Below are 22,561 nucleotides of genomic sequence, written 5' to 3' on the forward strand. Positions count from 1 at the left end.
TGATATTATTTACACCATTTTTACAATAATACAGTAAATATTCTAATTTTTGTGTGAATAAAAAATCAAAATAGAAATCAAGAGTAATATAAGAGTGGCCTAGACACATGACTAATGAGCAGAGGATATGTTATTTTTGTTCCAAGAATGTCTGCATTGTTTATTCTGGACCCTATTTTGAAATTGGCATCTTTTTTAATTTGTGTGAAATTGGCCAAATTGTCAATTTCTGACCACTTTATTAGGTAATTGAAATCAGTAAATGGGCAGTTTCTTGTACTCATTTGATAGAAAAAATGGAGTTCTAAAGAAATAACTATGAGTTTGGACGACTGGAACAATGGAATTGGCCGAAAATAGGGATCAAAGTCAGCAAAATCGCCAATGCATATATATCGCCGAGATCACTAACTTTCACAGGAGCGTAATTTCGTAAGTTTTCGATCAAATTTCATACTTTGGTGTCATTGCCGTCAAGAAAAGATTCTCTATCATTTCACAAGTGTTTTTTTTTTTTTTTTTTTTTTCCCCGACAATGACAGTTTCAGAAAGGGGCTTGCGACAGTCAAAGGGTTAAATCCCTTGTTCTCTCTAGGTTATTTCAAGTGTGTTCCGAGGGGTCAGTGTCCCCATGACTCGGTCCCAGACCAGGCCTCCAGGTGGCTTTTCTGAGCAGCCAGGCTGTTGGTGTCACAGTCACACAAATTCCAATTTATGCACCACAGCCCAGCTAATTAGGAACAGACATGAGGAATTGGTCTAGTTATTTCTTGAAGACAGACTGGGTGATGTGTGGCCTGCTGGAAAATTTGTTTATATCTGCTTGGAGATTTACAGTGTCCTCTATATATGCCACTCAAATGCAAATCCTAGTTTAGTCTTTTATTCTAGTATTGGCGCTATGATTTATGTCCCTATATATGTTGGATATGAGGATGAGGGAAATGATGGAGGCAAGTAGTGAAATATTGCTGTATATTAACAGGGTTTTACAAAGCAAAAGTGTTATGTGAAGAGTAGAGTATATGGAGAGTAAAAGAAAGGTGAAGAGAGTGGTGAGAGAGTGCAAAAGGAGAGTAGATGATAGAGTGAGAGAGGCACTGTCATGAAATATTAATGAAAATAAGAAAAAAATTTTGGAGCTAGTTAAACAAGTTAAGAAAACCTAGAGAACAAATGGATATGTCGGTTAAAGGGGAGTTAGTAGATGGGGAGCCGGAGGTATTGGGTAGATGGCGGGAATATTTTGAGGAACTTTTAAATGTCGATAAAGAAAGGGAGGCGGTAATTTCATGCACTGCCCAGGGAGGTATACCATCTTTTAGGAGTGAAGAAGAGCAGGATGTGAGTGTGGGGGAGGTGCGTGAGGCATTACGTAGAAAGAAAGGGGGTAAAGCAGCTGGAACTGACGGGATCATGACAGAAATGTTAAAAGCAGGGGGGATACAGTGTTGGAGTGGTTGGTATTTTTGTTTAATAAATGTATGAAAGATGGGAATGTACCTAGGGATTGCTAGAGAGCATGTATAGTCCCTTTATATAAAGGAAAGGGGGACAAAAGAGATTGTAAGAATTATTGAGGAATGAATTAACTGAGTATACCAAGAAAAGTGTACGGTAGGGTTATTATTGAAAGAATTAGAGGTAAGACGGAATGTAGGATTGCGGATGAGCAAGGAGGTTTTAGAGTGGGTAGGGGATGTGTAGATCATTGAAGAATGTATGTGAACAGTATTTAGGTAAAGGTAGGGAAGATTTTATTGAATTTATGGATTTAGAGAAGGCATATGATAGAGTGGATAGGGGAGCAGTGTGGCAGATGTTGCAAGTACAGTGGTCCCTTGTTTTTCGTAGTTAATCCGTTCCTGGAGTTGCTACTATTAACGAAATCTACGATTTGCGAATCAATTTTCCCCTAAGAAATAATGTAAATACAATTAATCCGTTACTGACACCCAGAAGTATTAAAACAAAAAAATTTTTTACATGAAATATACATGTACAGTGGAACCTCAAATTTCGAACTTAATCCATTCCAGGAGCTAGTTCTAAATTCGAAAAGTCTGAAATTCGAAGCAATATTTCCCATAAGAAATAATGAAAATACAATTAATCTGTTCCAGAAAGCCAAAAATATTCACAAGAAAAAAATACGTTTTATAGAGATTAATTACAGTTTTACATACCCACAACAAATGCTATAGTCTTTAAATATGTATAGTGATATAAAATAACATTTTTACTTTCCTTTATTGAAGATTGGTGATGGCATCTGGAAGATAGGGAGGAGGAGAGAGGGAGTTGGGGTTATTGTTTGGAAGGAGAATCCCCCTCCATGAGGACTTCCGGTATCAAAGCCCTCTCTGGGGTTGCTTCCCTTCTCTGTATTTTAATGCCACTAGGACCAGCTTGAGAGTCATTGGACCCCAGTCTCACAAAATAACTGTCCACAGTCGTCTGTTTCTGATTCACAAAACAACTCCACAGTTGTCTGTTTCTCACAAAATAACTGTCCAGAGTCCTCTGTACATCCTGGCAAGCTCAACAAGTCTCATAACGCTCTCATACTTCTGTATTATTTCCTTCTTCACATCTATGGTGTTTCTCACTTTCTTTACCACAGGGGTACCGCTAGTAAGTTTCTTTGGGCCCATGGCAGCTTATTTCACAGTCCCACAAGCACTAAACACAATTAAATAATCATAAAATGTGTGAATGAGATGGCAGGTTAGTGTTCACTCAAGCATAAACAAAGCTAGACTGCTCACGGCGCATGTGTGGGGACGCGGACAGAGTGGCCCAGCGGACAGGTCCCATACCCGGCGGTCCGAAAATAGGGGCGCTTTCGATAATAGGGACATAGTTTGTCTGAAAAAAGTGGTCTTATTTTCGAAATGTTCGATATGTGATACGTTCGATTTTTGAGGTTCCACTGTAGTACATAAACTATACAATGGGAAATGATGAATGACACATTAACAGCATAACACTAACCTTTATTGGAGATTCTTCTTAGTGTATGGGAGACTGGAGGAGGAGAGAGATTGGATTGTTTATAGTTTGGAAGGGGAATCCCCTTCCCTCAACACCTCCGGTACCAATTGCTTTTCTGGGGTTGCTTGTCTTCTCTGTTTCTTAATGCCACTAGGACCACCTTGAGAGTCAATGGAGTCCTGTCTCGCAAAATAACTGTGGAGAGAGCTCTGTTTCTGGCGTCTCTTTAACACTTCCCTAAAATGGCCCAAGACTTTGTCACTCTACATGTTGCCAATATGGCTTGCAACAACCTTGTTAGGGTGATGTTTCTCCATAAAGCTTTCCATCTTACCCCACATAGTAAAAATCTCTTTAATTTCTGAAGAAGGCACCTTCTTCCATCTCTCTTCCTCCTCCTCTGCAGCAAGATTCTGAGCTGCGATGTGTTGCTCTTCCTGCTGAAGCTCTTGCAGCTCCTCAGTGGTGAGCTCTTCGTTGTGGTCTTCCACCAATTTTTCCACATCCTCCAAACTCACATCCAACCCCATGGAACTCCCCAGTGCCACAGTTGATTTTACAACAGACATAGGCTCATCAGGGTCAGTCCCAAACCCTTCAAAATCCCTCTTGTCGACACAATCTGGCCACAATTTTCTCCAGGCAGAGTTCAAAGTCCTGGTAGTCACTCCCTCCCAAGCCAAACCTATAAGGGTTATGCAATGGAGGATGCTGAAGTGTTCTCTCCAAAATTCCCTTAGGGTCAAGTGAGTGTCTGTGGTCACAGTCAAGCACCTGTGAAACATTGCTTTGGTGTAGAGTTTTTTAAAGTTTGCAGTGACCTGCTGGTCCATGGGCTGGAGGAGAGGAGTGGTATTCGGGGGCAAGAACTTTACTGTGATGAACCCAAACTCCTCAAAAATTAGGTCATCCAAGTTTGGAGGATGAGCAGGTGCATTGTCCATTACTAGCACGCACCTGAGATCCAATTTCTTTTCCAGGAGATACTCCTTCACACTAGGGCCAAACACTTCATTGAACCACTCGACGAAAATTTCCCTCGTGACCCATGCCTTACTATTAGATTTCCAAGACGCACACAATTTACTCTTCATAACATTGTTTTTCCTGAACACACTGGGATTTTCTGAATGGTACACTAGTAATGGCTTCACTTTGAAATCCCCACTGGCATTAGCACAGAACATTAGCGTCAGCCTGTCTTTCATAGGCTTGTGTCCTGGCATTGCCTTTTCCTCTTGTGTAATGAAGGTCCTCTTTGGCATGTTTTCCAAAAGAGGCCTGTTTCGTCACAATTGAACACTTGTTCAGGTTTCAGTCCTTCAGCCTCTATGTACTCCTGAAATTCATGCACATATTTTTCAGCCGCCTTATGGTCCGAACTGGCAGCCTCACCATGCCTTATCACACTGTGTATGCCAGCACGGTTCTTAAATCTCTCAAACCAGCCTTTGCTGGCCTTAAATTCACTCACATCACCACTATTTGCAGGCAATTTCTTTACCAAATCTTCATGCAACTGCCTAGCCTTTTCACAAATAATCGAAGTCATAAGAGTATCTCCTGCTAATTGTTTCTCATTTATCCACAACAATAATAACTTCTCAACCTCTTCAGTACTTGTGATCTCATTTTTGTCAGCATAGTTACTCCCTTTGCAACAACAGCGTCCTTGATTTCCTTTTTCTTGGCCACTATGGAACATAAGGTTGTGTAGGGTTTCTCATACATCCTGGACAGTTCGACCACACTTGTACCACTTTCATATTGTTCAATGATGGTTTTCTTAAATTCAGTCGTATTTCTCACCTTCTTTACCACAGGCTTGGCACTAGGAGCTTTCTTTGGAGCCATGGTAGCTTATTTAGTACTTGCAAGCACTAAAATAAATGGAATATTATGAAATATTTCGCTGGAGCACGTGAGGGGACCTTCGCTCACTGGTAAACAATGCCAGACTGGCTGCCGCCACGGCTCACGCTGTGGGTACGCGTCCCGGACGAACTACGACTCGCGAGTCAACCTATGAAAAGCGAGTCCATGTTTATACGAAAATACCCCTATGATTGGCGAAATTTACGATTGCCGAGAACTACGAAAAGCGAGGGACCACTGCATTTGGGAGTTGACATGTCAGCGGATGGTTTAATGAAGGATAAGGTTAATCATAGAATTAATGAAGGAAAAAAGGTGAGTGGTGCATTGAGGTATATGTGGAGACAAAAAATGTTAACTCTGGAGAAAAAGAAGGAATATATGAAAGTATAGTAGTACCAACTCTTACATGGGTGTGAAGCTTGGTTTGTAAATGCTGCAGCGAGGAGGCGGTTGGAGGCAGTGGATATGTCCTGTCTAAGGGCAATGTGTGGTGTGAATATTATGTAGAAAATTTGGAGTGTAGAAATTAGGAGAAGGTGTGGAGTTAATAAAAGTATTAGAGGGCTGAAGAGGGTTTGTTGAGGTGGTTTGGTCATTTAGAGAGAATGGATCAAAGCAGAATGACATGGAGAGCGTATAAACAGTAGGGGAAGGAAGGCGGGGTAGGTGTCGTCCTCGAAAAGGTTGGAGGGAGGTTAGGGTAAAGGAGGTTTTGTTAGGTTTTGTGGGTGAGGGGCTTAGACTTCCAGCAAGCGTGTGTGAGCGTGTTAGTTAGTGAATGGAGATGAATGGTATTTGGCACCTGACGAGCTGTTGGAGTATGAGCAGGGTAATGTTTAGTGAAGGGATTCAGGGAAACCGGTTATTTTTATATAGCTGGACTTGAGTCCTGGAAATGGGAAGTACAATGTCTGCATTTTTAAGGAGGGGTTTGGGATATTGGCAGTTTGGAAGGATGTATTGTGTACAGTGGAACCTCAAATTTCGAACGTATCACTTATCGAACTTTTCGAGAATAGAACGCTTTTATAGAACCAACTTTGTCCCTATTATCGAACTCGCCCCTATTTTCGAACCGCCAGGTACCAGACCTGTCCGGCAGCCCGGTCTGTCCGCGTCCCCACACAGGCGCCGTGAGCCAGTCTGGTTTTGGTGATGCTTGAGTGAACCCTAACCTGCACTCTCATTCAAACATTTTACGATTATTTCATTGTGTTTAATACTTGTGGGACTGTGAAATAAGCTACAATGGGCCCAAAGTTACTTGCTAGTGGTACCCCTGTGGTAAAGAAAGTGAGAAACACCATAGATGTGAAGAAGGAAATAATACAGAAGTATGAGAGCGTTATAAAACTTGTTGAGCTTGCCAAGATGTACAGAGGACTGTGGACAGTTATTTTGTGAGACAGAAGCAGAGGATTGTAGACAGTTATTTTGAGACAAGGGTCTAGTGACTCTCAAGCCGGTCCTAGTGGCATTAAAATACAGAGAAGGGAAGTAACCCCAGAGAGGGCTTTACTACCTAAAGTCTTCATGGAGGGATATTCTCCTTCCAAACACTAACCCCAACTCCCTCTCTCCTTCTCCCTATCTTCTAGATGCCATCACCAATCTTCAATGAAGGTAAATAAAAATGTTATTTTATATGTTTATTTAAATTTATTAATACATAATTGATCACTATATTTGTTGTGTGTATGTAAAACTATAATTAATCTCTATAAAATGTATTTTTTTTTTTTGTGAATATTTTTGGGTTTCTGGAATGGATTAATTGTATTTCTATTATTTCTTATGGGAAATATTGCTTCGCTCTTCAGACTTTTCGAATTTAGAACTAGCTCCTTGAACGGATTAAGTTTGATATTTGAGGTTCTACTGTATCTTTATACATATATGCTTCTAAACTGTTGTATTCTGAGCACCTCTGCAAAAACAGTGATTGTGTGAGTGAGGTGAAAGTGTTGAATGATGATGAAAGTATTTTTTTTTTTTTTTTTTTTTTTTTTGGTGGGGGGGGGGCACCCTACCTCGGTGGGAGATGGCGGACTTGTTGAAAAAAAATAAAAATAACAGGTAAAATTGCAGATCTAGATAATGTGCAGAGAACTTTTATTGCACATATAAATTCAGTATATCCCCTAAGTTACTGGGAACATTTGAAATCCTTCAACCTGTACTCCTTGGAATGCAGACGAGAAAGATACATTATAATTTGCACTTTGAAAATTCTAAAGGAATTGGTCCAATATCGTCATACAGAAATCACTCCCTACAAAAGCAAGATAAAACCATACCACGGGCAGGGATAGAACCCGCGATCAGAGAGTCTCAAAATTCCAGAACGTCACGTTAGCCACTGGACCAGCTAGCCACAATAAGATTCGTCCAACTAAGTATATTTCTACACCATAGGAAGGTTAGCATAGGCACCACTGTGACCACAAATGCAAGTTTTTACAGACGAATCTCCAGGTAGCGTGGCCATGACGAACTCTAGCTCAAGTCCCCTCAAGGCTGTCAACATGACTCGTGAAATCGTAATGACACGATTGCAAACAAACCATGCCATGGGCAGGGATAGAACCCGCGATCAGAGCGTCTCAAAACTTCAGACCATTGTGTTTGCCACTGGACCAGCTAGCCACAATAAGACTCACGAAATCGTAATGACACGATTGCAAACAAACCATACCACGGGCGGGATTTGAACCCGCAGTCAGAGTCTCAAAACTCAGACCGTCGCGTTAGCCACTGGACCAGCTTGCCACAATAAGATTTGTCCAACTAGGTATATTTCTACACCATAGGAAGGTTAGCATAGGCACCACTGTGACCACAAATGCAAGTTTTTACAGACGAATCTCCAGCTAGCGTGGCCGTGACGAACTCTATCTCAAGTCCCTTCACTGCCGTCAAAATGACTCATGAAATCATCATGATACGATTGCAAACAAACCAAACCATGGGCGGGATTTGAACCCGCGGTCAGAGAGTCTCAAAACTCCAGACTGTCGCATTAGCCACTGGACCAGCTAGCCACAATAAGATTCGTCCAACTAGGTATATTTCTACACCATAGGAAGGTTAGCATAGGCACCAGTGTGACCACAAATGCAAGTTTTTACAGACGAATCTTCAGCTAGCGTGGCCATGACGAACTCTAGCTCAAGTCCCTTCACTGCCGTCAACATGACTCACGAAATTGTAATGACACGATTGGAAACAAACCATACCATGGGCAGGATTTGAACCCGCGGTCAGAGAGTCTCAAAACTCCAGATCGTCGCGTTAGCCACTGGACCAGCTTGCCCCAATAAGATTCGTCCAACCTAGTTGGACCATCTCTGAGCCAGTCCCCACCTCCCCAGCACCAACTCCCCACCCTTCAGCTATCCCTTTATACCCTCCTACTTTCCCTTCTCTGCCATTAACCCTATCCCTGACCCCCTGACCCCCATTGGTATGGAGGCTCACACCAATCCCAGGTCAACCTCCCATCCTGCTGTTTGATGACTATCATGAAAAGTGGAGTAGATATAAACCAGTGCATGATAAGGGAAAGGGATATCAAATTGTGGTACACTAATGCAGATTGTTTATAGACTTTATATACAGACACACACACACAAACACACACATACACACACACACCCACGTACACACACACACCCCCACGTATGCACACACACACACAAACACACCCACATACAGACAGACACAAACACACCCACATACACACACACACAAACACACCCACATACAGACACACCCACATACAGACACAGACACCCACATACAGACACACACACAAACACACCCACATACAGACACCCACACACACGAACACACACACACACACACACACACACACACACACACACACACACACACACACACACACGAGCATGCAGACACACAAACACGCAGACACACGAACACGCAGACACACGAACACGCAGACACACGAACACGCAGACACACGTGTGGGAGTTCGACACGTGGATTGGGTAAAGTAATACTCACGTAGGCTGGTAGTACGTATAATTACAGACAAGGTGAGTAGCGCCACATGATACACAAACATGCAGACACACGAACACGCAGACACACGAACACGCAGACACACGAACACGCAGACACACGAACACACATCCAGATACACACAAAAGCACGCACACAAGCACACAAAGCATGCACACAAGCACAAACAAGCACACACACAAGCACACACACAAGCACGCACACAAGCACGCACACAAAGCACACACACAAGCACACACACAAGCACACACACAAGCACGCACACAAAGCACGCACACAAAGCACACACACAAGCACGCACACAAGCACGCACACAAGCACGCACACAAGCACGCACACACACAAGCACACACACACACAAGCACACACACAAGTACACACACAAGTGCACACACACACAAGCACACACACACAAGTGCACACACACAAGCACACACACAAGCACACACAAAGCACACACACAAGCACACACACACACAAGCACACACAAGCACACACACACACAAGCACACACACAAGCTCACACACACAAGCACACACAAGCACACACACACAAGCACACACACACAAGCACACACATACACAAGCATACACACACACACAAGCATGCACACACACACACACACACAAGCACACACACAAAGCACACACACACACACACAAGCGCACACACACACACATGCAGTGAATATGAATTATTACTGCTGTATAAAGTTGCTTATTTCAGGAGATAATGGGTGTTGTTATGCTGGTTGTTTATGCCTGGTACTAATTCACATGTTCTGTGCTTTTTTTTTTCCTGTATGATTTTTGATGTTTGAATATTCTCTTGTTAGTTTTTATTTTTGCCATGTTTTATGTTCATATAATGCATCAAAAAATATTCACTGATGTAACCTGTAAAGTTATTTTCTTAGATTGTTAGACTCCGCTCTAATAATAGTTTTGAATAAAAATCGCTTCATTAAATAACATTTATTTCCATTAACCTTTCTGTAATATACTTGTAATTATTCTGTGATATTTTGAGTTTGCAATATTTCTCATGTTAAATCATTCTACAGTACTGTGCCTGTATGTTCATCTTTAACTAAAAAAAATTTGAACAATGTATTGCTTTTACTAAATGTAAAAAATTGTTGTATTGTTTTTAAATATTAGGGAAAATATTAATGATATGATTGTTACAGTACATTTGAATACAAATTTTAAATGTTGCAAAAATATATACATATGTATGTATGTAGGTGTATATATATTTACCTTTTTATTAACACATTGATCATTTCCTACCAAGGCAGGGTGACCCAAAAAGGTCTTAACTCACTTTATTGCTGTCTTGCCAGAGGTGTGCTGACACTGCAGTTCTAAAACTGTAACATATCTCCACACCTCCTTCAGAGTGCAGGCTTTGTACTTCCCACCTCCAGGACTCAAGTCCGGCTAACCAGTTTCCCTGCGTCCCTTCATAAATGTTACTTTGCTTATACTTCCAGCAGTATATGAAGTCATGAAAACTGTTTGCCTCCACTCCTAACATGTTCAGTTGTGCCTTTTTTTGTTATTTATGTTCATGTGCACTTGTTGGAAGTCCAAGCCCCTTGCACACAAAACCTCCTTTACCACCTCCCTCCAACCTCTCCTGGGATGACCCCTATCCTGTCTTCCTTCCACTGCAGACTGATACATTCTTCAAGTCTCACTGTTTTGCTCCATCTTCTCTAAATGTCTGAATCATCTCAACAACCTGTCCTCAGCCCTCTGTATAATAATTTTATTAGTAACTCCGCACATCCCAATCTCCAAACTACGAATTCTCTGCATAATATTTACCCTGCATATTGCCCTCATACACGACATCTCCACTGCCTCCAGCCACCACCTGGCTGCAACATTCACAATCCATACTTCTTTCCCATATAAGAGTGTTGGTACCACTATACACTCATGCATACTCCTCTTTGCCTTCATGGATAATGTTGTTTGTCTCCACAGATAATGCACCACCCACTTTTTTCTCTTCATCAGTTCTGTGGGTTGCCTCATCTTTCATATACCCATTCACTGACATGTTAATCCCAAATATCTGAACACATTTGGTTTATCTATACTCCCTCCAATGTGATATCCAATTTTTTATTACCTAATTCATTTGATACCCTCATCATCTTATCTATGTTTACATTCAATTTCCTTTACACACACTCCCAAACTCATCTACTAAACTTTGCAACTTCTCTTCAGAATCTCCCAAAAGCACAATGTCATCAGAAATAAGTAACTGTGACAACTCCCACTTGTATTAGATTCTGCTTATTTTAATCCCACACCTCTTCCCAACACCCGAGCATTCACTTGTACAACCCCATCTATGAATATATTAACCATGGTGACATTATGCATCCCTGTTTAAGGCCTCTTTTTAGGTTGAAAGTAATCTCCCTTTCTTCTACATACCCTAACTGAGCCTCACTATCCTCATAAAAACTTTTAGCAGCATTCAGTAGCCTACCACTTATTCCATACACTTGCAAAATTTGCGACATTGCTTTCATGTCCACCCCCCCTTCCCCTCTCTTGAGAGAGTGTGGGGGTCAGCTCTTGAGAGGGGTCGCTCCCTGGGGGTTGGAGAAAAATTTCTCCACAATATCCCACCAAGGCAGGGCGGTCTAAAAAGAAAAACAATAGTTTTTTTTTTTTTTAAATTTATTAATTTATACAGAATGGGTTACTAGCCCCCTGCTTCTGGCATTTTAGTCGCCTCTTATAACATACATGGCTTACAGAGGAAGAATTCTTTTCCACTTCCCCATGGAGGCAAGAGAAAATTAAAGAAAACAAGAACTTGTAAGAAAATAGAAGAAAGCCCAGATGGGTGTGTAAATATATATTTGTGTACATGCATGTGTAGTGTGACCTAAGTGTAAGTAGAAGTAGCAAGACGTACCTGAAATCTTGCATGTTTAAGACAGAAAAAAAGACACAAGCAGTCCAACCATCATGTAAAACAAAGATTTCTGTTTCACACTCACTTGGCACGACAGTAGTACCTCCCTGGGTGGTTGCTGTCTACCATCCAGCTACCTAGAACCCTGTCATATACTTTTTCTAAATGCATAAAAGCAATGATAGCTTCCTTACCTTTATCTAAATAGTGTTCACTTATATGCTTCAGTGTAAACACTTGCTACACATTCTTTCAATAATACCCTAATGCACGCAAGCACACATGTACATAAATACGTGTACTTTCACCATGGTTGTTTTGACATACTTATTGATGGGGTTGTAAAAGAAGTAAATGCTAGGCTGTTGGGAAGAGGGGTGGGATTTAATTATGCTGAATCAAATACAAAAATTACTTTTTTGCTGATGATACTGTACTTTTTGGGAGATTCTAAAGAGAAATTGCAAAGGTTAGTGGACGAGTTTGGGAGGGTGTGTAAAGGTAGAAAGTTGAAAGTGAACATAGATAAGAGTAAGGTAATGAGGGAATCAAACAAGTTAGGTAAAGAAAAATTGGATATCACATAGGAGGGAGGGAGTATGCAAGAAGTGGATGTGTTCAAATATTTGGGAGTAGACTTGTCAGCAGATGGGTTTATGAAGGGTGAGGGAAACAATAGAATTGGTGAGGGAAAAAGGATGGGTGGTCCATTGAGGTATCTGTGGAAACAAAAAACATTATCCATGAAGGCAAAGAAAGAAATGTTTGAGAGTATAGCAGTACCAGCACTCTTATATGGGTGTGAAGCATGGGTTGTAAATGCTGTAACAAATAAGAGGCTGGAGGCAGAGGAGATGTCGTGTCTAAGGACAACGTGTGGTGTAAATATTATGTAGAGAATTCATGGTGTGGAGATTAGGAGAAGGTGTGGCATTACTAAAAGTATTATTCAGATGGCTGAAGAGAGGTCATTGAGGTGGTTTGGTCATTCAGAGAGGATGGAGCAAAATAGGATGACTTGGAGGGTATGTAAGTCTGTAAGGGGGTAAAAGAAGTTTTGTGTGCAAGGGGCTTGGACATACAGCAGGCATGTGTGTGTGTGTTTGATAGGAGTGAATGGAGATGAATAGTTTTTGGGACTTGATGAGCTGTTGGAGTGCGAACAGAGTAATATTTTGTGAAGGGATTTAGGGAAACCGGTTAGCTGGACTTGGGAGGTGGGAAGTACAATGCCTGCACTGTAAAGGAGGAATTTGGGATATTGGCTGTTTGAAGTGACATCTGAACTTTTGTATATGGGCACCTCTGTAAAGACAGTGATTGTGTGTGAATGATGGTAAAAGTGTTAAATAATGGTGAAAGTGTTTCTTTTTTTAGGTCACCCTGCCTCAGTGGGAGCTGGCCAATGTGTTAAAAAAAATGTATAGAGGAATAGCCTCTTGAGTATACCAGGTAAAATAGAACTGATGAAGAAAGGTGGATAGTGCATTGAGGTATCTGTATGAGAGTATAGTGGTACCAGCACTCTTGTATGGGTGTGAAGCATGAGTTGTAAATGTTGCAGATAGGAGAAGGCTGAAGGCAGTGAAGATGTCCTGTCTGAGGGCAATATGTGGTGTAAATATTATGTAGAGAATTCATAGTTTGGAGATTAGGAAGAGGTGCAGAGTTACTAAAAGTATTATCCAGAGAGCTGAGGAGGGGTTGTTGAGATGGATTGGACATTTAGAAAGGATGGAGCAAAATAGGATGACTTGGAGGGTGTATAAAGCCACAGTAGAGGGAAGTTAGGGGAACTAGATAGTGGGTGTTAATTTGTAAGTTTTGATTGTCTTTGTACATTAATAAAATAATTTAATTATAGTGTGTGTGCATGCATATGGAAGCATGTGTGCATACATGCACATGTACATTCCTACTCCTGTTTGTGGTTGCAAGGGTTGAATTTCAGATCCTTTCTGTATATTTAGATTTGTCTGTGTATATAATTCTCCATGGGGAAGTGGAAAAGAATCCTTCCTCCTTAAACCATGCATGTCATAAGAGGCAGCTAAAGTTCCTGGGGCAAGGGGCTAGTAACCCCCTTCTCTTATATAAATTACTAAATGTGAAAAGAAGGAAAACTTGCCTTGCCTCGATGAGAGTCAGCCGATGTGTTAACAAAAAATGTATGTGATGTGTATGTGTAGTTGATGTATATATGTATAGTATGTATTTATATGTCTCATTGTTTCATTATTTCTTTTCAGCACGTCCAAGGAAAACATCTGAACATCCGCCCATCAGTTCCATCACCTCTCCTGACCGTATGGGCAGGTCCAGAAGCCGAGGTGGTGTATCTCAATCACAACGTAAGCATTCACTTTTTTGTATTATATTCATAATATTTCATATTTTGTTAATGCTAGAAATGGTTTAGTGATTGCAATACACCAAATTCTTTGATTTTTTGGGGATGCATTCATGAATAATGGTGCATGGATTTATCTCATGATCAAGGCCAACATAAAGTGGCATTGTAGGTGTTTCATTTTATCTTCCTTCTTATTGGCTAACTGTCATCAAAGAAGGAAATGCATTCACCATCACTCATTCAATAGCGTTCTTGCTAAATATGCATGGACATCAGAATTCAAATGTTAGTTTGTACCACTGCATTCTCACTTCTTTAGATTGCAGGACTGTACTTCTCACCTATGATCTGTATCCTTTAATTTGAAACTTGTTTATAGCTGGCAGCCGAAGTGGATCCCCTTCATCACGACTTAGTTATGCCACATACTCATCACCGGGAGACACTGGTACTTTAGGGCGTACTCGTCGCAGAAGTGGTATTCCACGCTCTACAGGTACATCACGAGAACCATCACCTAACCGTTACACTGGATTAAGTGGCATATCACCCTCCAAGTCACGCTCAAGATCTATCTCTGGTAAGTGCGTTCAACTAGGATGCATTTTGGTAATGGCAATTACAACTATTAATTTATTTAAGTATTGGTTGATATGAATAATAAATAAAGAACTCAGCTTTACTAATTAAATGAGATCGTAAAGTTTGTGCCATGTACTGTATAATTTTCTTCAATGTTGTTTGTACAGTAAAAGCTTCTGTATTTCAGCAGATATGCTCCTGAAAAACGGTATTGCATTATTACGTGTATTGTGAAGTTTAACACACTCAAAGCTTGTTGCATATTCAAGTCCCTGATACTCTAAATCTCCTTTAGCCCTTCCCTTCAGCCCTCTTGGGATGGCATTCTAAACCAGAAGTTCCTTAAAAATATAATTTAAATCCTGTGGTTTTAATTGCAATTATTTATTGGACAGTGCCATGAACCTTCTGTTTCTCTTGCTCTTTTATATAAAATTAACCTGATAATTGGTTTAGGTAGTACTTACTATTAAAACTCTTCTAAGACCTTTTAATTTTGTTTTATACTTGGTGCCAGTGTTTCTCTAATTATTTCATTCAAAATATAACAATGAATCCTTTCTTCACCTTTATGGTACATATTTGCACACTATACAGGAGGGCCCTGTATATACACCTCTCACGTTTTGGTGTTCTATGTTTTTATTGGTTTTAAATTGAGGCATTGTTCATTATGTTCAGATCTTTTACTGCTTTTCCACTGTTATTGCTGAATGGCATATTTTAAGGTAAATATTGTGCGTACTGTGTATATATTTATTTTACTTCTGAATTTTTATGCCTAGCTTTATTGAGCACTTAATATATCATAGTGTAAACATGTTATCAGGCATTTTAGATGCATTTGATAGTAAAAAACACTTTTCCACCTGCTGGCAATTTTTACTTATTGTTTGGGGTCAACAGCATTAGGAGCCTCATGAACGGGGCCCACCTGTAGCTTTAATTTTTTTTTTATGTTGAATAGGGATAACTACAGATCCGCCATCACAAATCTGGCAATCAGTTATTCGGTTCCTTCGGTTATTCGGCACTAATTTTGGCTAGCATAATTTCAAATTTCCAGGGTCGCCACACCAACCTGCTGGTACTGTTTGGTGGTGCTACTTGCTGCATAAGTCATTCCAATTTCTTTTTCTCCATTTACTGTTTTAACCTGCTTACTTTTAGCCCTAGCCATGGTTCCAATGAATAAAAGAAATGCTTCTCATTATGTAAAGCACCTACACAGTATATTATCCATTAAAGATAAGGTGGCTTTGAAGCCACTGTCGGTTGCCATGAGCTCAGTCTCATGAAGCAGGAGAATATGCTTTATTATTACACTAATATCAACACTATAGCTATTTGTCTATCACAATTGATCTAATATGACATAAACAATATAAATAACATAAAACATGTTAAATACTCCAGAATGAATAATATTTGGCATAATACCGAGCAGTTCGACAGAGGTATGAAGAGGATATGGTATACAAATACCATTCTCCTATCCCTGTCTTGGTGGATTATATTAGAGAAAACAGAGTGTAGCACAGGGCTAACTGTGATATACACTCATACTCCACCATAAACATGAAACAAAAAGGTTATTTTCACTCTATAGATTATCACACATAGCAGCATGTGTAGAGAATCTAGGATAACCCAAAAAAAGTCAACGTGGCTTATTTTTAGTACCTGGCTTGGGTTAGCCATATATGATTTTTGGTAAATATTCGATTCCCAGCCAGGGTAGAAACATTAGGCGTGTTTCTTTACACCTGTAGTCTATGTTTACCCATTAGTAAATGGGTACCTGGGTGTTAGTTGATTAGTGTGGGTGTTATCCTGGGACACTGACCTAATTTTCTTGAAATTTTCTGCATAACCAGCGGCTTTCTATATAGTAGTAGTATGTCACTGATGTCAGCTAGGCCTTTATACATTGTACATGTACGTGTAATAAATAAAGCTATTATTATTATTTTTTTATTATTTTTTTTTTTATTAACACACTGGCCGATTCCCACCAAGGCAGGGTGGTCCGAAAAAGAAAAACTTTCACCATCATTCACTCCATTACTGTCTTGCCAGAAGTGTGCTTCACACTACAGTTTTTAAACTGTAACATTAACACCCCTCCTTCAGAGTACAGGCACTGTACTTCCTATCTCCAGGACTCAAGTCCGGCCTGTCGGCTTCCCTGAACCCCTTCGTAAATGTTACTTTGCTCACACTCCAACAACACGTCAAGTATTAAAAACCATTTGTCTCCATTCACTCCTATCAAACAAGCTCACGCATGCCTGCTGGAAGTCCAAGCCCCTCGCACACAAAGCCTACTGTACCCCCTCCCTCCAACCTTTCCTAGGCCAACCCCAACCCCGCCTTCCTTCCACTACAGACTGATACACTCTTGAAGTCATTCTGTTTCACTCCATTCTCTCTACATGTCCGAACTACCTCAACAACCCTTCCTCAGCTCTCTGGACAACAGTTTTGGTAATCCTGCACCTCCTCCTAACTTCCAAACTACGAATTCTCTGCATTATATTCACACCACACATTGCCCTCAGACATGACATCTCCACTGCCTCCAGCCTTCTCCTCGCTGCAACATTCATCACCCATGCTTCACACCCATATAAGAGCATTGGTAAAACTATACTCTCATACATTCCCCTCTTTGCCTCCAAGGACAAAGTTCTTTGTCTCCACAGACTCCTAAGTGCACCGCTCACCCTTTTCCCCTCATCAATTCTATGATTCACCTCATCTTTCATAGACCCATCCGCTGACACGTCCACTCCCAAATATCTGAATACATTCACCTCCTCCATACTCTTTCCCTCCAATCTGATATCCAATCTTTCATCACCTAATCTTTTTGTTATCCTCATAACCTTACTCTTTCCTGTATTCACTTTTAATTTTCTTCTTTTGCATACCCTACCAAATTCATCCACCAACCTCTGCAACTTCTCTTCAGAATCTCCCAAGAGCACAGTATCATCAGCAAAGAGCAACTGTGACAACTCCCACTTTGTGTGATTCTTTATCTTTTAACTCCACGCCTCTTGCCAAGACCCTCGCATTTACTTCTCTTACAACCCCATCTATAAATATATTAAACAACCACGGAGACATCACACATCCTTGTCTAAGGCCTACTTTTACTGGGAAATAATCTCCCTGTTTCCTACATACTCTAACTTGAGCCTCACTATCCTCGTAAAAACTCTTCACTGCTTTCAGTAACCTACCTCCTACACCATACACCTGCAACATCTGCCACATTGCCCCCCTATCCACCCTGTCATACGCCTTTTCCAAATCCATAAATGCCACAAAAACCTCTTTAGCCTTAACTAAATACTGTTCCCTTATATGTTTCACTGTAAACACCTGGTCCACACCCCCTACCTTTCCTAAAGCCTCCTTGTTAATCTGCTATCCTATTCTCCGTCTTACTCTTAATTCTTTCAATAATAACTCTACCATACACTTTACCAGGTATACTCAACAGACTTACCCCCTATAATTTTTGCACTCTCTTTTGTCCCCTTTGCCTTTATACAAAGGAACTATGCATGCTCTCTGCCAATCCCTAGGTACCTTACCCTCTTCCATACATTTATTAAATAATTGCACCAACCACTCCAAAACTATATCCCCACCTGCTTTTAACATTTCTATCTTTATCCCATCAATCCCGGCTGCCTTACCCCCCTCTCATTTTACCTACTGCCTCACGAACTTCCCCCACACTCACAACTGGCTCTTCCTCACTCCTACAAGATGTTATTCCTCCTTGCCCTATACACGAAATCACAGATTCCATATTTTCATCAACATTTAACAATTCTTCGAAATATTTTCTCCATCTTCCCAATACCTCTAACTCTCCATTTAATAACTCTCCTCTCCTATTTTTAACTGACAAATCCATTTGTTCTCTAGGCTTCCTTAACTTGTTAATCTCACTCCAAAACTTTTTCTTATTTTCAACAAAATTTGTTGATAACAGCTCACCCACTCTCTCATTTGCTCTCTTTTTACATTGCTTCACCACTCTCTTAACCTTTCTCTTTTTCTCCATATACTCTTCCCTCCTTGCATCACTTCTACTTTGTAAAAACTTCTCATATGCTAACTTTTTCTCCCTTACTACTCTCTTTACATCATTCCACCAATCGCTCCTCTTCCCTCCCGCACCCACTTTGCTGTAACCACAAACTTCTGCTGAACACTCTAACACTACATTTTTAAACCTACCCCATACCTCTTCGACCCCATTGCCTATGCTCTCATTAGCCCATCTATCCTCCAATAGCTGTTTATATCTTACCCTAACTGCCTCCTCTTTTAGTTTATAAACCTTCACCTCTCTCCTCTCTGATGCTTCTATTCTCCTTGTATCCCATCTACCTTTTACTCTCAGTGTAGCTACAACTAGAAAGTGATCTGATATATCTGTGGCCCCTCTATAAATATGTACATCCTGAAGTCTACTCAACAGTCTTTTATCTACCAATACATAATCCAACAAACTACTGTCATTTTGCCCTCCATCATATCTTTTATACTTATTTATCCCCTTTTTCTTAAAATATGTATTACCTATAACTAAACCCCTTTCTATACAAAGTTCAATCAAAGGGCTCCCATTATCATTTACACCTGGCACCCCAAACTTACCTACCACACCCTCTCTAAAAGTTTCTCCTACTTTAGCATTCAGATCCCCTACCACAATTACTCTCACTTGGTTCAAAGGTTCCTATACATTCACTTAACATCTCCCAAAATCTCTCTCTCTCCTCTACATTCCTCTCTTCTCCATGTGCATACACGCTTATTATGACCCACTTTTCACATCCAACCTTTACTTTAATCCACATAATCTTTGAATTTACACATTGATATTCTCTTTTCTCCTTCCATAACTGATCATTCAACATTACTGCTACCCCTTCCTTCGCTCTAACTCTCTCAGATACTCCAGATTTAATCCCATTTATTTCCCCCCACCGAAACTCCCCTACCCCCTTCAGCTTTGTTTCACTTAGGGCCAGGACATCCAACTTCTTTTCATTCATAACATCAGCAATCATCTGTTTCTTGTCATCTGCACTACATCCACACACATTCAAGCATCCCAGTTTTATAAAGTATTATTATTATTATTATTATTATTATTATTATTATTATTATTATTATTATTATTTTCTCAGTTGTTTGTTGGGTTATCTTATTCAAACTTGGGCAATGTATGATGGAAAGATACTTCTTCACGTACACTAAAAATGAAAGAAATCAGACAATAAATAGTGGAGTTCACTTCTCAGCCATTAGCGGTTGCTTATCGGTATATTTTTGTATGGTTGTTATGGTTATAGTCTCATTTTTTCGGTCTCATTTGATAGAATGAAAGATATATTAAAGAAATAGATATGATTTTGATTGCTTTCATGACGAAAAGTACCTTGAAATTGTGCTCACAGTAGCGAAAATGTTCTATTTAGCGAAGCTCAAGAGTAAACAAATGACGTCACCGTCCAATACCTGTCCGCCTGCCAGTCCAGTACGGAGTGAAGAATGGCTTGACATTATTTATACAATTATTACAATAATGCAGCAGTCTGCATAACAGTAAATCTTCTATTTTTTTTGTGAATAAAACTTCCAAATGAAAAGCAAGAGTGATATAAGAGGGGCATGTAGCCGTGACTAATGAACAAAGAAACTGTTATTTTAGTGCCAGGAATGTCTGCATTGTTTATTCTGGATCCTATTTTGAAATTGGCATCTGTTGAAATTTGTGTGAAATCGTCCAAATTGCCAATTTCTGACCACTTTATTGGGTATTTGAAATAAGTGACTGGGAGGTTTCTTGTACTCAGTCGACAGACTAGAAGTAAGTAAATAAGTAAGTTTATTCAGGTAAAGTGCAAAAATTATAGGGGGATAAGTCTGTTGAGTATACCTGGTAAAGTGTATGGTAGAGTTATTATTGAAAGAATTAAGAGTAAGACCGAGAATAGGATAGCAGATGAACAAGGATGCTTTAGGAAAGGTAGGGGGTGTGTGGACCAGGTGTTTACAGTGAAACATATAAGTGATCAGTATTTAGATATTTAGAGGTCTTTGTGGCACATATGGATTTGTAAAAGGCGTATGACAGGGTGGATAGGGGGGCAATGTGGCAGATGTTGCAGGTGTATGGTGTAGGAGGTAGGTTACTGAAAGCAGTGAAGAGTTTTTACGAGGATAGTGAGGCTCAAGTTAGAGTATGTAGGAAAGAGGGAAATTATTTCCCAGTAAAAGTAGGCTTTAGACAAGGATGTGTGATGTCACTTTGGTTGTTTAATATATTTATAGATGGGGTTGTAAGAGAAGTAAATGCGAGGGTCTTGGCAAGAGGCATGCAGTTAAAAGATAAAGAATCACACATAAAGTGGGAGTTGTCACAGTTGCTCTTTGCTGATGACACTGTGCTCTTGGGAGATTCTGAAGAGAAGTTGCAGAGATTGGTGGATGAATTTGGTAGGGTGTGCAAAAGAAGAAAATTAAAAGTGAATACAGGAAAGAGTAAGGTTATGAGGATAAAAAGATTAGGTGATGAAAGATTGGATATCAGATTGGAGGGAGGGAGGTGAATGTATTCAGATATTTGGGAGTGGACGTGTCAGCGGATGGGTCTATGAAAGATGAGGTGAATCATAGAATTGATGAGGGGGAAAAGGGTGAGTGGTGCACTTAGGAGTCTGTGGAGACAAAGAACTTTGTCCTTGGAGGCAAAGAGGGGAATGTATGAGAGTATAGTTTTACCAACGCTCTTATATGGGTGTGAAGCATGGGTGATGAATGTTGCAGCGAGGAGAAGGCTGGAGGCAGTGGAGATGTCATGTCTGAGGGCAATGTGTGGTGTGAATATAATGCAGAGAATTCGTAGTTTGGAAGTTAGGAGGAGGTGCGGGATTACCAAAACTGTTGTCCAGAGGGCTGAGGAAGGGTTGTTGAGGTGGTTCGGACATGTAGAGAGAATGGAGCGAAACAGAGTGACTTCAAGAGTGTATCAGTCTGTAGTGGAAGGAAGGCGGGGTAGGGGTCGGCCTAGGAAAGGTTGGAGGGAGGGGGTAAAGGAGGTTTTGTGTGCGAGGGGCTTGGACTTCCAGTAGGCATGCGTGAGCGTGTTTGATAGGAGTGAATGGAGACAAATGGTTTTTAATACTTGATGTGTTGTTGGAGTGTGAGCAAAGTAACATTTATGAAGGGGTTCAGCGAAACCAGCAGGCCGGACTTGAGTCCTGGAGATGGGAAGTACAGTGCCTGTACTCTGAAGGAGGGGTGTTAATGTTGCAGTTTAAAAACTAGTGTAAAGCACCCTTCTGGCAAGACAGTGATGGAGTGAATGATGGTGAAAGTTTTTCTTTTTCGGGCTACCCTGCCTTGGTGGGAATCGGCCAGTGTGATAATAAGAATAATAATAATTCAGGTATACACAAATACAGTTACATAGATTATCATGCATAGCAGTGTATGTATAGAGAACCTAGGATAACCCAGAAAAGTCAGACAAAGTGACTTATTTCCAGTACCTGGCTTGGGCTTGCCATATATGATTTTTGGGAAATATTTTTTTTTCTTGGTTGTTTGTTGGGCTCTCTCATTGAAACTTGGGCAATGTATGATGGAAAGATGCTTCTTAACGTACAACAAAAATAAGAAAGATGGACGATAAATATGGGAGTTAACTTCTCGGCCATTAGCTGCCT

General features: G+C 40.4%; 1 protein-coding gene across 15 annotated transcripts in view; it reads left to right on the plus strand.

The window, feature by feature from the left end:
* chb (chromosome bows) overlaps nt 1–22,561 on the plus strand; it is a 788,037-nt gene that overhangs the window by 671,039 nt on the left and 94,437 nt on the right. For all 15 annotated transcript variants that reach the window (XM_053789056.2, XM_053789064.2, XM_053789065.2 and 12 more), the window contains 2 exons: nt 14,113–14,214; nt 14,596–14,796. In XM_053789056.2, coding sequence (XP_053645031.1) covers nt 14,113–14,214; nt 14,596–14,796 — 303 coding nt within the window. The remainder of the gene's footprint in view (nt 1–14,112; nt 14,215–14,595; nt 14,797–22,561) is intronic.

This window comes from Cherax quadricarinatus, chromosome 44 (assembly GCF_038502225.1).
Source record: "Cherax quadricarinatus isolate ZL_2023a chromosome 44, ASM3850222v1, whole genome shotgun sequence".
Classification (NCBI taxonomy): Eukaryota; Metazoa; Arthropoda; class Malacostraca; order Decapoda; family Parastacidae; genus Cherax; species Cherax quadricarinatus.